At 31.0% G+C, this 16,107-nt stretch overlaps 1 protein-coding gene across 1 annotated transcript in view; it reads left to right on the forward strand.

Moving 5' to 3' along the window:
* The first annotated feature begins 3,289 nt into the window (after positions 1 to 3,289).
* Positions 3,290 to 16,107, forward strand: part of LOC118182315 (R3H domain-containing protein 4-like) — a 37,661-nt gene continuing 24,843 nt past the window's right edge. The window contains exons 1-2 of the mRNA XM_035351656.2: positions 3,290 to 3,639; positions 13,477 to 13,625. Of these exons, the coding sequence (XP_035207547.1) occupies positions 3,569 to 3,639; positions 13,477 to 13,625 (220 nt within the window). The 5' untranslated portion in view covers positions 3,290 to 3,568. The remainder of the gene's footprint in view (positions 3,640 to 13,476; positions 13,626 to 16,107) is intronic.

Consider the following 16,107-nt stretch of genomic DNA (forward strand, 5'->3'; position numbering starts at 1 on the left):
GCCAAAAGATGCGTTCATTGTGTATTTCAGATTGCCAAAATTTATAGTTATCTTAATTTGCGATGAACTGAGAGAGTATTTGGAGCCACATTCAGAAAACAAGAACGCAATTTCTACTGAAAGAAAGGTTATACTATTCCTGAAATTATAGATATAAATTGTAATTGTATGCTTTAAAAATGTAGAAGATAATAAGTTTATCAAGCACATAAACTTTCTTCATTTAATACAAATATAGACATCCGATAAGCTTCTACTCGAATTATGTACAGCAAGAATTACGTTTACTTTAAAATCTAACAGTTGAATACCTTACGAATAATACTGTGAACACAAAAAATGTTCATTATTACGCGAAATTCACACTACTGTAAAATAAAAATTAAAAAAAAATTATAAAACTATAAAATAGCTTTATAATATCTTTTTCAGTAGCTGTACTACTACTAGTGTGATACTTTTAAAAATAAGTTTTAGTCCAGGGGCTATTAATTTCGTTTTGCCACTTTGTGGCGTTTCACTTTTCAAATCGTTGCCACCAAGTATTATCGCACTCTATTATATTAAAGAAATTAAATACTGAGAAATCTGCAGAATGTATGAATGTTTCTCGCACTGTGATAAACAACGGTACCTAGAGGCATGAAATTCTGAATAACGTAATCCTCCATCCTAATATAGGCATCTGGAGGCCCAAATTTGGAACTGAGAATTTGTTTTATTATCTATTTCATATTTTGTAAAGCATTTATGAGTTTTTGACTAAGAAACCCAACGATTTCAAAGCGAGCAATGACAACATTGTACGGAAGAAAACATTTTCATCTCTAGATAGGGAGACTATGTATCGGAAATTCTAAAGATATGCTTTTTTTAAATTATATGATATTGCTGTTGAATTGAATTTTATGGTTTAAGTGCGAAAAACATGATATTTAATAAATAAAGATAACACGCAAAACGTTAAAAAAATGGCCCTTTGGAAGTAATATAAAATCTGAAGGCTTTCAGATTTATTTATTTATTTATTTAGTTATTGTTATTATTATTATTATTATTATTATTATGTGTGTGTGTGTAATTTTATTACGTTTTAAAACTGGTTTCTAAGTGAGGACTTTCTAAGGGAAACTGGCTCGTATAGTTACACATGTAGAAAGCCACGAAAACGCCGGACAGCTCGTTCCCGGGATTCGAACCTCGGACCAAACTACCTGCGTTCAGTGACTCTACCGCTCTGCGGCTGGTGGGCTTGTTAGCAGAATTATACTGCATTATTATTGTATTATGCGATAAAGTAAAAATGCTATAAGACTGAGGGTTTGTTCATGGAATAGTACTTTTGTAACCTATTATAGTATTAAAAAATCATTGTTTCTTTGAATAAAAAGAAAATACTGTTCATAGCATTCTTATTTTTATATTGTAAAAGAGATATTGATTATTATTAGTTTTCTATATAAAATGTGTCGAAACGCTGGTTTGACAAGGACTTCAACTGCAGGAGACCTACACTGATTTTTTTTTTACTTTAGTACTTGCACTGTGAAAATATTACTATCTTTTAATTATTTTCACAGAATAAAATCTTTTGAGAAGGAAGAATATTTAAACTGAGCAGTTCTTATATATATAAAAAATTCAAATAACAGCAATGTAATATAAAAAAAAAGGTATTAGTAATTGTGTGACAAAAATTGCAAAACGAATTAATCACACATACAGGATAGATTAGTTTAATTTTGGTTATATATTTTATATTGAAAAAATATTTTCTCTTATGTTAATTATAGAATAAATTATTTAAAATAAAGCATTTTGATGCGTGTGTGATAGTTGAATGCAGCAGCAATCGGCCATACCGGAATAGTGAATGAATTTTATTTCTTTTCCTGAAAGAAATAATTTCATAGGAAAAAAAAATAAAAAAGGGAAGAAATATTAAGAAAGAAATATTGTCTTTCTAATTTCTTATTTAAAGAAATATTTTTCCAATAGTAACTGTAAAATAAATTGCGGGAAAACCTTTTAATGTAAGCATGGGGGGGGAACTTTAGTTTGCTATTAGATGCAAATTAATCATATTATAAATTTAAATGATTAAAATTGTTTATTTCCAAAAGGATCTGAAGTAAGCTTAATTCATTTACTTTTATCTATTTACCATTGTTTTCGTGGTATCCCATATCACTCTTTATTTCTTAGCTGTAAATTCCTGCGTTAAGTTTCCCCTTAAAAAACGGAATTTTCCTTCACATAACACAGCAGCGTATTCTGCTGCGTGTTGGTCATAATACTGTTTTGTGCAATTTTTTTCGAACTACAAATGCAGCGTGTGAGTTGGTGAAATAATAGGAGAATATTCCTAGAACTTCAGCCAGCGCGCGTTATAAATTTCGTCACTCGTCTGTACTGCGATTGGTCTAAAGCTCCTTGAAGCCTTGTACCCTTTCAGTAAAGTTAAATGGACCCACCCGCCCACCAACTGAGGACCACAGAATGGCTTTCTCCGATAAGTTGTTGATGGCTGTTCATACCGGTTTTTTTTGAGTTAATATTGTTCGCTCAAGTTGTAGACAGATCCAGTGATCATAGAATAGGCGTCCTGGACTTTAAAATAGCTAAAAATTAACCAAAATATTGAATTTGTTTTTTTTTACTGTCATAATATTCCATATGCGTAACTACATCGTATGCAAAAAACTGAGTTCAAATATTCTAATATTTAAAGAAGTTTCAAGCATTTAAAATGTGTAAACAAAGTAAACTTCGCCCCTTAAATTTTAAAGAAAATGTAAAAAGAAATGCATTTTAACAGTTACTTACTGATGTAATAATTATATATTTGCCCAAAAGAAGTGTTTCTTTCTAAAAAAAAAAAAAAAAAAAAAAAAAAAAAGGAGGGGGGGGGACTAGAAATATCAGCTTTTTTTTGCGGTTGATATTGCAGTACTCGGGTTTGCACTTGATGTCTTCTCGGGTCCTCTTTTCCTCCTGGTCCTTTAACCTTGTCTGCGGGTCTTTCTACGGACCTTGGTCTGCGGGAGCGAAGTGGATCATGGCCAACTAGTATAGTGCCTTATCCAACACCACCGAATCTCGGTGGGCTCTTAATTCTCGGAGGCCTAACGCTGACGCGTAGATTTCGAAAACATGCCTTTGCGCAACTAGTCGCACGTTTAGCATTCCCGTTGTGGTTTGGACGGTTAGTCCATCGTCGGATGGGTAGACACTTCGCAGCCAAATAGTGCCTTTTAAAAAGAAACACTAGCGCCACCATTGCGTAATTTTTTTTATTTTCTATAGTAATCTAAATAAGAACATGTCCTACCAGTAGAAGGAAGGAGGAAAAAAAAAAAAAAATTATAGAGGAAAGGGCGTTTAGCGGAGAATGTTAGTATCTGAAGTTTGTTTGTACACATTGGCTCGTGGTTGTGTACGTTTCTGCAAGCTGGTGACTCGAAATACTCAACAGACGTAATATGTTTTTCGTGTGAAAACTAAACATCTGCTTTTGTTACTACAATCGTATTTAAGCCATCTTAACTAATTTTGGAGACATAATAATATGGGGGTAATTAGAAAATCATCCAATATCTCTAATCCGTATCCTGATTCCATTGAGGATGTTTTGGATGAGTGAGTTTAATACATATTATTTTCATTTTATTGTTTCTAATAAATTTTATTAATTAGTTTGAGTTTTGCGTTTTTAACCGTTTCATCTGCTACTCTTCTCATGAATCAGTTCAAGCCTAAAAATTTCTAAAAGTATACTTGTGGAGTAAAATTTAGGTGATTTTAAATTCGAAATAATAGAGTTATCAGGGAGGAGGAAAAAAAGAAATAAACCACCATGAAAAGCTATAAAAAACTGCTTGTTTACTTTTAGTTGATGAGGAAGATAAAATATGTAGACATTGTATGTATTCTTGCATTGAAACTGCATGTTGATAGTTTCTAGGATGATATCTGAGATTTTTATATTTAATACTTTGGCCAAGTTCTTGTTTTCATTTTTTATTAAAGCTTTTTGAAGGAAAAATCAAAGTCACGATTGTAACTCTTATAAATCATAGTCACTATTATAACTTTTATTTTGATATTTATGTTTGTTAACTCTTTGAAAAACATTGCATAACACTGTTGTTTGAAAGGTAAGTATAAATATGACATTGAAAAGTAATAAAAAAACTGGAAGTCGAAGTGCATTTCATCCTGAAAGAATCCTGCACAGAATTGAGAATGAAAATCATGCACATTCCTTTTCTCACAATAAAATAATTTATTCTTCATATTTTTGTTTTATCAAGAGATATAACAGTCTGGTACTTTTCTGCTTTTGGAACCAGATTCTGAAATGTATTTTTGTGTGCAGACATACATATGAATATACATATTTCTGAATCTGGTCCCGATAACAAAAAAGTACCAGCAGTCTTTTAAAGTAACATAAGTAGTTTAATGATATTGTATGGTATCTGTGTGAAGGAAATTAATTTATATAAATTAGAGAAAATTTGGGTCAAAAGAGAATTCAGAATTTAATATTTATTAAAATTTCAAAATTCAATCAAATATCATTAAAGTGTTTAATAGAGTTACTGAGAGCAGTTGATAAATTGCAGTATATTTTCTTAATTTAGTATGCAAATAGTATCAAAAGAGTTTTGTAAATGGTTTAATCATACTATGTAATTAATGTTTGCACTTTTAAGGGAATTTTTTTTTAAATGCTCCTTTTTAAAATTTACATATTAATAGTAGGAATTAGATAACAGTTACTGTTTATTTTTGTGGAAATATTTTGAAGTAACAAGTATAGTGCTTGACAAATGTTATGATAATGACTTAAATTTAAAATAGACTTCTATAATTAAAGGAATTAATCTGTTCAATTAATCTTCAATCCATGAAAAGCACAGCATATGGCCTAATCTTCAAATAATAATAAAGGGCTAAGTGGCATGCCATGGTTTTCACCAGAGGGGAATAGCTAGAAAGAAAAATTGTAATCTCTAAGATAACCATCCACAGTTCCACACCAATTTGGTCTTCTGTGAAGGTTTCATGCCTTAGGAAGGTGATCACTATGTCAGGATATACTGTGTTTTGAATATGAAGACTATAATGAGAACAATAATATATAATAAAGTCTGAAATCCAGAGGTCCAATGTCTGGGAAAATCTAATATCTGGACATCAAAATCCGATAAGTAAATAAATATGAAATTAAAATACAAGAAAAATTCTCTTGCCTGCTTGCAAAGTCTAGGAAAGAGGAATATCTCAACAAAAGAAAACATGTGTGCCATGATTTTTATTCCCACATGTCATTTTCAAACTAATGACAGTGAACCAGTGACAATGAATTGATTGACATATTGATGTAGATTAGGATCACACTTTTGGGCCTTGGGTGGTTAAGTAGGCAAACACTGTCAACTTATGCAAAGAAAAAAACCTATAAAATAGAAATTTTAATTATTAAATAAGAATTATATGATCAATTAAAAAATAGAACACATTTTTCATGATATCCTTCTGTAATGTATTAGCACTGTTCTTCTTATATATGCAAGAATCTGTTTTCACTTGAAAAAGCATCAAGGAATTGCACAAACTTGGTGCTGCATACTAAAATATCGTATTTCTGCTGAATTTTAAGCACAGTTTCTTCCATTGCTGGCTAATTCAGCAAGCAATATTTTAAAATATTGTTTAAGACAAAAAATATCACGATTTGCCTATAAAAACTTTGGAATTTGGAATACAACTAAAAGAATGTATATCAAAATGGTGGCATTGCTTGACTGAAGGATTGTTATGGTTATTGCCTGATGAATAGTCATGTGAATTATGTGCTCGAGTTTGACACATTCTGAAAATTTTGCGACTTCTGCCAAGATGGTTGGGATTGTTTCGTATATTTTATAATTTTACCAACCTAAGTTTAATCTTTTTTTAAAAATTTTATTGTATATGTGGTTTAAATGTTATTTGGCACCCATTTTGCTTTTGTATTAAAATTTGCTATTAAAACCACTATTCAAGTATTTTACAATGCATGCATTACTAATGAATTATCCAGGAAATAAAGATAACCTGTTTCATTTTGTATTTGAACTTGTATTTGAAGGTAGTGTCCGTAAATATATAATAACTTTATATAGAAAGATGAAACATTTACTTTGGCTCTTCCCTGGGAAGATGCAAAATATATCACTTTGGCAATTGTGTAAATTGTAGCCTAAATGATGTTCATGATGACATTCTTCATAAATTACAACTCGAGTGATGAATATTTTTTTGGTTTTAAAACGCATCTGGCACCTGTGTCCGACTTTGGATTTAGTTACACGTTTGGAACAGAGGAGTTTGGTGACAATCTGATAAGCAGGCAGACATTCATAGTTACTATGTCATCTCATTAAGAAATTTGTAACCTTTATTTGATAATATATAATCTGAAATCTGAACATTCAATATGCTGAATGATTTAATATCAGCACCTCTGGTCCACCAGGAGGGGGGGAATCAATAAGTAAAGAAAATAATATAACAGAAAATCTATGAATGTAGAATATTGATTAAAACACATGCTTCCTCAAGAAAAAAAGGTGGTAAATGCAATTTTTCTCTGCACTAACTGACATTCCTTCATGTAACATTCAGGCACCTGGTAGCTTGGGAAGTGGCACCGTGCCCAATGACTATATATTGATTTATATTGTATCGATGTTCTCCAGGAGCACATTTTCTGCTACTGAGAGTGGTTATGCGGGTTAGCATTTTTCTGTTTGATCTAAACAATAAAGGAAACCCCAGGGTTGTTATGTCTACATATCATCTTACTGGATTTAAAGTGATGATCTAAAATCCGGAATCACCTAAATCTGGACTGTTTTGAATCTTGCTCTTTGTACTATGGTTAATTTAAAATTTTAATTTGGTAAAAATATATTTATGGGAAATTAGCAATTTTTGGCAGTACATGGACCCCGAGTTTGTGCAGGTCTTTGACTTGTTATTTTGGCTTTGTGTAGTGGCGATTTTTGCACCAAAAATTGGTGCTACACAAAGACAAAATAATAAGTCAAAGAATTGCACAAACTCAGTATCCATGTACACATCAATCTATTTTCGCTTAAAAAATTCATCAGCGAATTGCCCAAACTTGGCATTGTGCACTCCCTTGATTTTATCCATGTAAACATTTACCTATTCTCACTTTAAAAAAAATCAGAGAATTGCGCAAACTTGTCATTGCACACTCCCTTGACTTTGTTCATGTATACGTCGATCTATTTTCCCTTAAAAAATCAAAGCAGCACCCAGTTCTACAGTAGAGCTATACATAATCTCAATAAACTACATTTTAAATCAAACACTAAAATAATATTAAAAAAAGGAAATTCATCTTATGCATCTAAGCACTACACAAAGCAAATATCCACTTACCTTAGACATTTCTGCATCTTCAGACTGTGGCACACAAAATTCCTTAATAGCATCCAAAAACTTCCTAAATCTGTGTATCGGCATCGCCACATAAATTCACAAAAATAAAAAAGAGTTAAGAATATCCTCTGTAGTGTTGGTGTCATCTGATATTCAACCGTATGAATTTCCTTCCTACAAACAGAACACCTATAAACCTTCATTTACACATCTTTCAATTAATGCTCTTTTCCCCTTTCGTTCCAAATCGTATAGAAACTTCAAATTAATCTTACCACATTCAGCCATTCTAACATTTAAACCACAAAACAAGCAATGTACTTCCTAACCAATACACACCACAAGCTCTTACAAATCTTTTCCCATCATTCAAAATTTACCGCAATCATGCAACCGACTATGTCATAGTAGGGTTTCTGTAACATTCAACTACTCAGGTTACCATAAATGAAACAACAACTTTGCGATAATACAAGGGGCACCATTCAATCTACTCTAACCACACAAACTCAGTATCCGTGTACACATCGACCTATTTTCATTAAAAAAAATCAATGAATTGCATAAACTTGGCATTGCGCACTCCCTTGACTTTGTCCATGTACACATCAATATATTTTCACTTAAAAAGTCAAAGCAGCATCCAATTCTACACTAGAGCCAAACAAAAATATATAATCTCAATAAGCCAAACAAAAATATATAATCTCAATAAACTATGTTTGAAATCAAATAATGAAATAACATAAAAAAAGGAAATTCTTCTTAACACTACACAAAGGAAATATCCACTTACCTTATGTATAAATTTCTGTGTCTTCCCAACTTCCCAACATCCAACACACAAACAAGCCTTTACAAATCTTTTCCCATCATTCAAAATTCACTGCAGTCACCCAACCAGTTATGTCATAATAGAATTTCCATACCATTTGACTAATCAGGTTATCATAAATGAAAAAACAATTTAGCAATAATCCAAAGGGCATCCTCAAATATACTCTAATCTTTAATTTTTCTGAAATTTAAAATCATATGTGTTTTAAATAATTTGTACGATTTTCGATATTACTTCTTTAATAATGGTTGATAAAAAATATAACCAACAGACTTTGCATCCTGCAATTTATACAAATGGCATTACAAAACATGAACTGGTAAGTTCTAGGAATATATATTCAATTATCTGCAAAATCTTTTATCTTGGATCAATGTGAGGTCTGGTTGTTGCCGGTTAAGAGAGATTCTGGTGTAAAAGTAAATTTTAATTTGAAGCATTAGTAAGTGTAATTGATATGGGGCACCAAAAGACTGACCATCTTGAATGCCAATAATGTTGGCTTTCATGTAGCAGTTTAAATGTTTTGGTATCATATAATGGTCAAATAATTACATTTAATTTTTTGATATTAACAGATTACTTTTAGTAGCTATTCTTATATACTTTTAACTAAAAAATGTTGGTATCCCAAATTAAATATTTTCATCTTGTATAGAAATTTTAATTGGTTAATAACATTACATTAAATTATAATTATGCTTAAATTTTTACACGGAAGTAATGCTTAAAACTCAGCTGTGTGCTGTCAGTAAACTAGAGAAACTACGTTGATACCGCAATGCTTTCAAGTATATTCTAACATTCTATAGGTCTTTGAGGTCTAACATCAGAGTCGTAGCTAGGGTTTTCAGCACCCAGGGGCAACTGAAGATTTCGCGCCCCCTACTGCTTGCCAAGGATGGAAAACATTTAATTCTAAAATGTCGTAACATCAGTTTGGCACCACTTGGATTCTGCACCAGGGTATAGATGTCCCCCTTGCCCCCCTCTAGCTACACCCCTGTCTAACATTCAAAGGTATCGAAAGGGACATCATTTTACTCCTTTTGAAACCATTAGAGTAGAGTCAGTTTTTTTTCTTGGATGGACAGAGCTTGGGTTGCATTGGCTTTATGTGAGCAATGACTGGCTGCCCTTCACCTGTCCCTATAGCTATCTTACAAATGCTGCTAACTAGTAGTATTAGTTTGTAAGAAAGTTTAATTTTCTTGTGGTTCTTAACAAGTGAAATTAATTTAGTGCTATATTTTATTTCTTCTTCATGAAGGTATTCTTGATAAAATTCAAAGTAAAATATATTAATGCAGTAATTCGAGTTTTAAACAACGTGGAGAGGGATGCAATATGAAAAGCTAGTTGCCATCCAAGATAACATTATGCAGCTTCCAGAAGCAACTTCTGAAACCATTTTATAACAATGCACTGATTAGTTGTCAGTATCATGGCTGTATTGTATTAGTAATTTCTCTACTATGTTTCCTGAATTCTAATATAATTTTAAAGAACTGTACTATAAAAAGCGATTGTGAATATTACATATGTTCTCATCTGTATGAAGATGAAATATATCAGTCTTCATTCCAAATGGAATATTACATAATGTTGAAATGGTTTGTGAACTAAGAAGTACAGTCAAAAGTTGTTAATCCGGACTCGTTGGGACTTCGGTGATTCCGGATTATCGATTTTTCTGGATTATAGATCATCAGTTTAAATCTGGTAAGATGGCATGCAGAAATTATAAAATTAAAAATATCGGAAATTCTATTTGGCATAATCAAAAGTTCAAGCTTACTTTTATAAAATTGCTCTAACAGTCTGCAAAAAAAAAAAAAAAAAAAAAAAAAAAAAAAATAAAAAGCTGGATAAAATTCAAAGATTAAGGAACAATGCAATCTGCAACATTAACTGAATTAGATAATTTTAGCTTAGCTTATACCATCCGTTATACATTAAACACGCATGCGTAAACGTATTATGCGCATGTGCACACGCATATTCGCAGTAGTAAAGGTCTTATGCACATGCGCCAATGCGAAGCATGAGCAGAAAGTTTGTAGCTTTGAGGTCCGGATTATGGGTGTCCGAATTAATGACTTTTGACTGTACTTCCTTTTGCTGGCCTTTTTTTCTTTTTGAGATAAAAAATACTTATTTACTTCTTCCTTGTTAGCATGGTCACCAGAATCAGAAGATTAGTCACCAGAATTGGCAAACTAAATGGATGGATTTTTAACATGCAGTGTGTTTAATTTTCAGACTGTTTTGATTATCAAGTTGTCCACATGATGTCGTCAATTCAGTAATTATATTTCTCTAAAATATTAATAATCAGTTAGAAGAGAAACAGTATTTTCTTTTTCTTTATTTTATTTTATTTTTATAATTTGCAACATAATGAATATAAAAATTATTATTTATGCTCACTTTAGACTGCATCATATCATTCCCTCATTACTTTTCCCCCTTCTAAAATAGTGACCATTTTAAACTTTCTGTTAACTGGAAAATAAAAATGATTTCTTTGCAATATTATTTATTTTTTTTCTTATTACCCTTTCTAAAATGTTAATTGTATTTAACTTGTCATCAATTGAAAAAGAAACAGTGTTTTTTTCCTTCAAGAAACGAATTTTTGGATGTGAAAATGCAAAACCAGCAATCAATTTTACCGAGAGGTAAAGTATTTGTAAAAATGCAAAGAGAAAAAATCTTCATATCATTAATTTGTTTCATGATTCCAGAATTACTTTTCTTACTGTTTTGTGGTTCATATACTTTTAAGCTGAAGAACTAACTTCCTTCAGATAATGCAACAGATAGTGAAATAAGGGTGAAAATCAGAAAGTACCAATATTTGATTCTATAATAACAGCAGTTACTGAATTATGGCCTCCACAAAGATAAATAAGTTTTATTTTCTATTGTACATTATGCGTTTTCATTTTTTGAAAATTGTGTTATTGATTTCACCAATTCATTTAAATTGTCACCAAATCGATTGCAGTGGCTGCTTTAACAAAAAAAAAAAAAAAAATAAATAAAAAAAATAAAAAATAAAAAAAAAAAAAAATAAATAAAAAAAATAAAAAACTTTTGCCATGAAATTTAAAATATTGCTATTTACTATTATCCTGGAGACCATAAAAATTGGCTTTCATCGAACCATGAAAATTTGCAGAAATCCTGCCAAAATTGTAGTAATTCTTATAGAATTCTGAGCTGCACTTCTATCTGCATTTCTTACAATGAAATATTCATCAGTCTCTGTGCACAATCCACCAACTGGACACTGCTGTGGAAGTGTTCGACTTGCTTCATTTCTGCACTTTATTGATTTTTTCCTATTTTGTTAGGCTCTCTGATTATACCAGAAGCTCTGTTTAGAATATTATGAAATTCCCACTGGTGACAGTTCTGATCTGTTGCTGTTTTGTCGGCCATAACCAACTGTTCTTGTTCTCTAAATGATGTTACTACTCTATACCAGCTGTAAATTAATCAAATTGTAGTCACAAATCTGATTCTGTAGTCTTCAAACCCATATATATTTTTTTCAAAATGCAAGAAAAGTGCTGCAATAAGAATTAATTTATATTTTTGTTTAAAAAAACAAAAGGTGGTTTGTGAGAATTAATTGGGGATACTTCAAATGATAACACAGATGTTATGAGTGTGTTGTGATGTCACGTTTATCCATTATTAGAGCTAAATTGTGCGGCTTGGAAAGAGTTTTGTGGTCGATAGAATAATATGTAAGTACTAATTTATTTATTTATTATGCTATGATCATTTTGATTGCTCATCTTTATTCAATTTCCATAAATGTTTTGGAGCTTATTATGTATAATTTTACTTTTTATGTTATATTATTAGTCAAAATACAATAAAATTATTTTCTTGTTAAAGTGGAGACCATGTTTAACACGTCCACTACCTCGAAATACTCTTAGTTGACAAAGAGTTTATTTATCAGCTATGAGATAACTCATTTTTGATTGCTGTACCTAAATCACTGAATATGAGTATTGCCATAGCAAGTGCATTCAGTGTTTAGCTTACAGGAAGGGGAAAATCATTTCTTCTTTTATTAGTTTATTTACTTGGAAAATATTATAAATGGACTGCCTATTTTCTTGTTAAGTGACTCGTATAAGAGTAATGGAAAATAATGTGTCCATATGCAGGAGTTTCACGTGAATGAACAAAACGTGAACATTGTTTATTTAGTTCTGAGTTACCTCATAGTTGGCACAGGGAGCAAAATTATTCTTTCATGTGACAACTAGGAGTATACTTGTGGGAATTTGTTTAACATTAAAAGTAATATGTTGTATTTAGATGTAAATAATAAAGCAACAGAAAATAATTTAAATGCAAAAAAAGTGCAGATAGGATCTTGGCATGTGTAACAGATATACTATATCAGCTTAGGCAGTTAGCTTGTTAATTGCCAAAGCTGGGAAATATAACGAGTCAATTTGTAACATGTAGATTTCACATGTTGCCAAAATTTTATGCAGTGGCTGCTTAATAAGGGAAGTATTGCAATAAACTGTGTTGTGAGAACTATCTCCCTAAAATAATCACTTCTAAAAGTTACCAGTATTTCTGAGATATAAATAAAACGCTATTACTGAATTTCACGTCTCTAAAAGTGACTACCTACTGTAAACGACCATCATAAAGAGGATTATTATTTTTATTCTTTTCTACTCCCTTTCAGTGAAAATCATGGCATGCCACTGTTAAAGCTTATGATATAATTTAAAAGCGTGTACTTTGCCTGTACAAAAAGTAAATAAAGTTTCAAAGGTCAAGTTTCAAAGTTTCAAAGGTTCAAATAAAGTCATAACTGTGAAATTACCCCTCTTAGATAATTTTCCCAATAAATTATCTAAGAGGGGTAATTTGACATTTCCATAATAAATTCACAGATTCTATTCATTTTAAATATTTTTAGGTATTTTTTTTTTTTTAAATTTTCCTGTATAAAGAAGTTCTAGTGTTTAAGCTTACCTTCTTTTTTTTTTCTGGTATTATCCTCTCTAATCTGCATATTTGCAGTGGTTATTTCTGTGAATGTAATGTGTACTAAATTATTATTCAAAAATGTTTTACATTCATCTCAAAATTACAGTGACTGAAAAAGAATGAAAATTTCTATTTGTCAGAATTGAAAATGCAGAACAAAATAACAATCAAGAACTTGAAGTCAGACGTCCTCGAAAAATTAAGCATCGTTCTGCCAGACCACATGTTGTAGGCAGCATCAGTAGTACTAGCGGAAAGAGTGGAAAAAAGAAAAAACGAGTGGAAAATTGTGAGTATTGTTTTGATGTGTTCGCAATATTTTTTCTAAATCTGGTAAAATTCCTTTTATTTTATGATAATTAACAGTATAACTTGTTCATTGATGTATGCTACAGAATTACAAATTGTATAATTCAGGGTTTCTCAACCAGGAAAGAATTTCATAGTTTCAGGGGGGAGGTTATGTGGTCAGCTTTTTATTTAGCTGCTAAGTATTTAGTTTTAATTTATGAATATAAAAAACTGTTCTCTATGAGTTTTTTTTTTTTTTTTTTTTTTTTGTGTGTGTGTGTGTGTATGTATGTGTAAAAAGTTCTTAGTTACAAGAATAGTTTACAAATGGCAGCTACATGACAGGTATTTTTCTGTTATGCATGCATACACACACTGTACTTTTCTGGTATGCACACATGTGTCAAAATATGTGGCAGGTGCGCAACAAAAAAAAGTGCAGAAAAAAATGCTGTCAAGATGGGCTAGTGGTTAGTGATTCTTATACATAGATGATATTATAACTTTCAATAATAATTCTGCTTTTGAGCAATACAAAATTTACCCAAATAGTTTAACACTTAATAAAACTAATACGAATCAAGATACTATTGAATACCAATTCCTGCTCATTATTAAACACAGCAAAATTAAATTATATGATAAAAGGAGGAATTTCCAATTTAATACTATTAAACTAATTAATTGGAACTCTAATATCTCTAGAAAAGTAATATTAAACACTTTTTATAGCCAAATAATCAGAATAAAAAACATATGTACTAAAATAGAAGATTTAAAGGAAGAAATAATAAAACTAATTAATGTTCAAGTTAATAACAAAGTCCCTACACAATTTATTAATTTATATATTTAAAAAGGCAGGCATTAACTTTTCTTTATAATTTTTTTACTCTTTATGGTATGATAACATTACCTTAAACCTTAACTGGAGGGTAATGGAGGATTTTGAAGAGTTAAGGGATTGTCTTGTAAATATTTATTGTAAAAATTTGTAAATATGTATATTTAATCAATACTAGATTCTTTCCTTTTACTAATGAAGGGCCAACTCTTCTCAATTATAGCCCGAATTGAGTGAAGATTTTTATCTTTTTCTAATTTTCCTTACTTTTGGCCAGTATTTAATGAAGTTTTGATTAAACCAGTTGAAATACAGTTTTAATAAATTTAGAATTTTATAATAAATTTCTTTCGTTAAATATAACATTTTTAAACAGTTTTCAAAATCTAAATTAAAATTAAATTTTACTTCAAAATACTTTTATTCGTACTTTTCTCAAAAACATTTTCAATTTTTACATCCTTAATTTAACATTCCTTAATAATTTGCAACATTTTTTCACATAACGTTACAGTTTGTAACGTAAAAATTTACACTGATTCTTAATGTCGGACTTTGTTTTTGATTGAAAGTTATGGATGTGTGTAAATGTACACCATCTGTGTGGCATGGGGCACTCTAAATATGCGACGACGAGCCGAAAGTCCTTTTCAGAGGTTGGTGGTAAGGAAAGAGTGGTGAAAGACCCTTGGATGCGTAGGTAAAAATTGATTGGTATCATATTAAAAATTTGAAGGCTCAATTAAACTAATTTAATTTGATGACAATTTTTATTTAATTTGATGAAAATTTAATTTGATTGATGCAAAAACGATTTAATAATGACTGGTGTGATTCAACATTGGTGATTGTTGAAACTAGGCAAATAAATACTGCTTGTAGTGAATTGCAAACATAGCAAACGACTCTCATAATGAGGCTTGTAAGAATCATAGTGACTTGTAAACTCTGGATTAAAACTTATTAGCATCATATTAACTGCTATTAGCTTTACTCTATCTGAATCAATTCTGATTGATTCATCAATGATAACCTCACCACCCTTTACTTCGACTTAAACTCTTTTAAATTAAGTTTCAACTTCCAAAATGAATTAGTCGATGCACTCTATGCAAGATTTTTTAGTTTCTCTCTTTAACTGTGCAACAAATTACCACTGATTTAGTATATTCATCTGTCAATTCTGCCTCTCTTGGCAGTGGAGGCTGTTGGTTAGTAGATTTTCCACTGAGCAGGCATTATTCGGTTTGACTTTTACATTAAGTCGGATGCCTCCTCAGTAGCATTATGGGGTGCTGTCCTTCAAAATTGGGGGTAGAACTGAGCAAAGTTGTTATATCACCTGTATGGTGCTCAAGGCTCTTGTCAACAGCAAGTGTAATCTTGCAGTCCTTCTACAATGAATATCGTGGGCTTTTTCTAAAGTTACAGCTGCCAGACAAGCAAGATAAGTCACAACAACAACAACAACAACAATGTTAACCCTTTCGCCGTCTTCTCCTGTCCATGAAAATTTCCCTCCAGTGGCCGTCTGTTTTTCGTAGCGTGTAATGTTGTTTTCTCTGTACATCATAACTTCCCATACATAACTTTCGTAGTGGATGAATGTCAATGAATATTAAGTAAAATTATAAGG

The sequence above is a fragment of the Stegodyphus dumicola genome, chromosome 9, assembly GCF_044657685.1.
Source record: "Stegodyphus dumicola isolate Sdum_Otavi_A_Nest chromosome 9, ASM4465768v1".
Lineage (NCBI taxonomy): Eukaryota > Metazoa > Arthropoda > Arachnida > Araneae > Eresidae > Stegodyphus > Stegodyphus dumicola.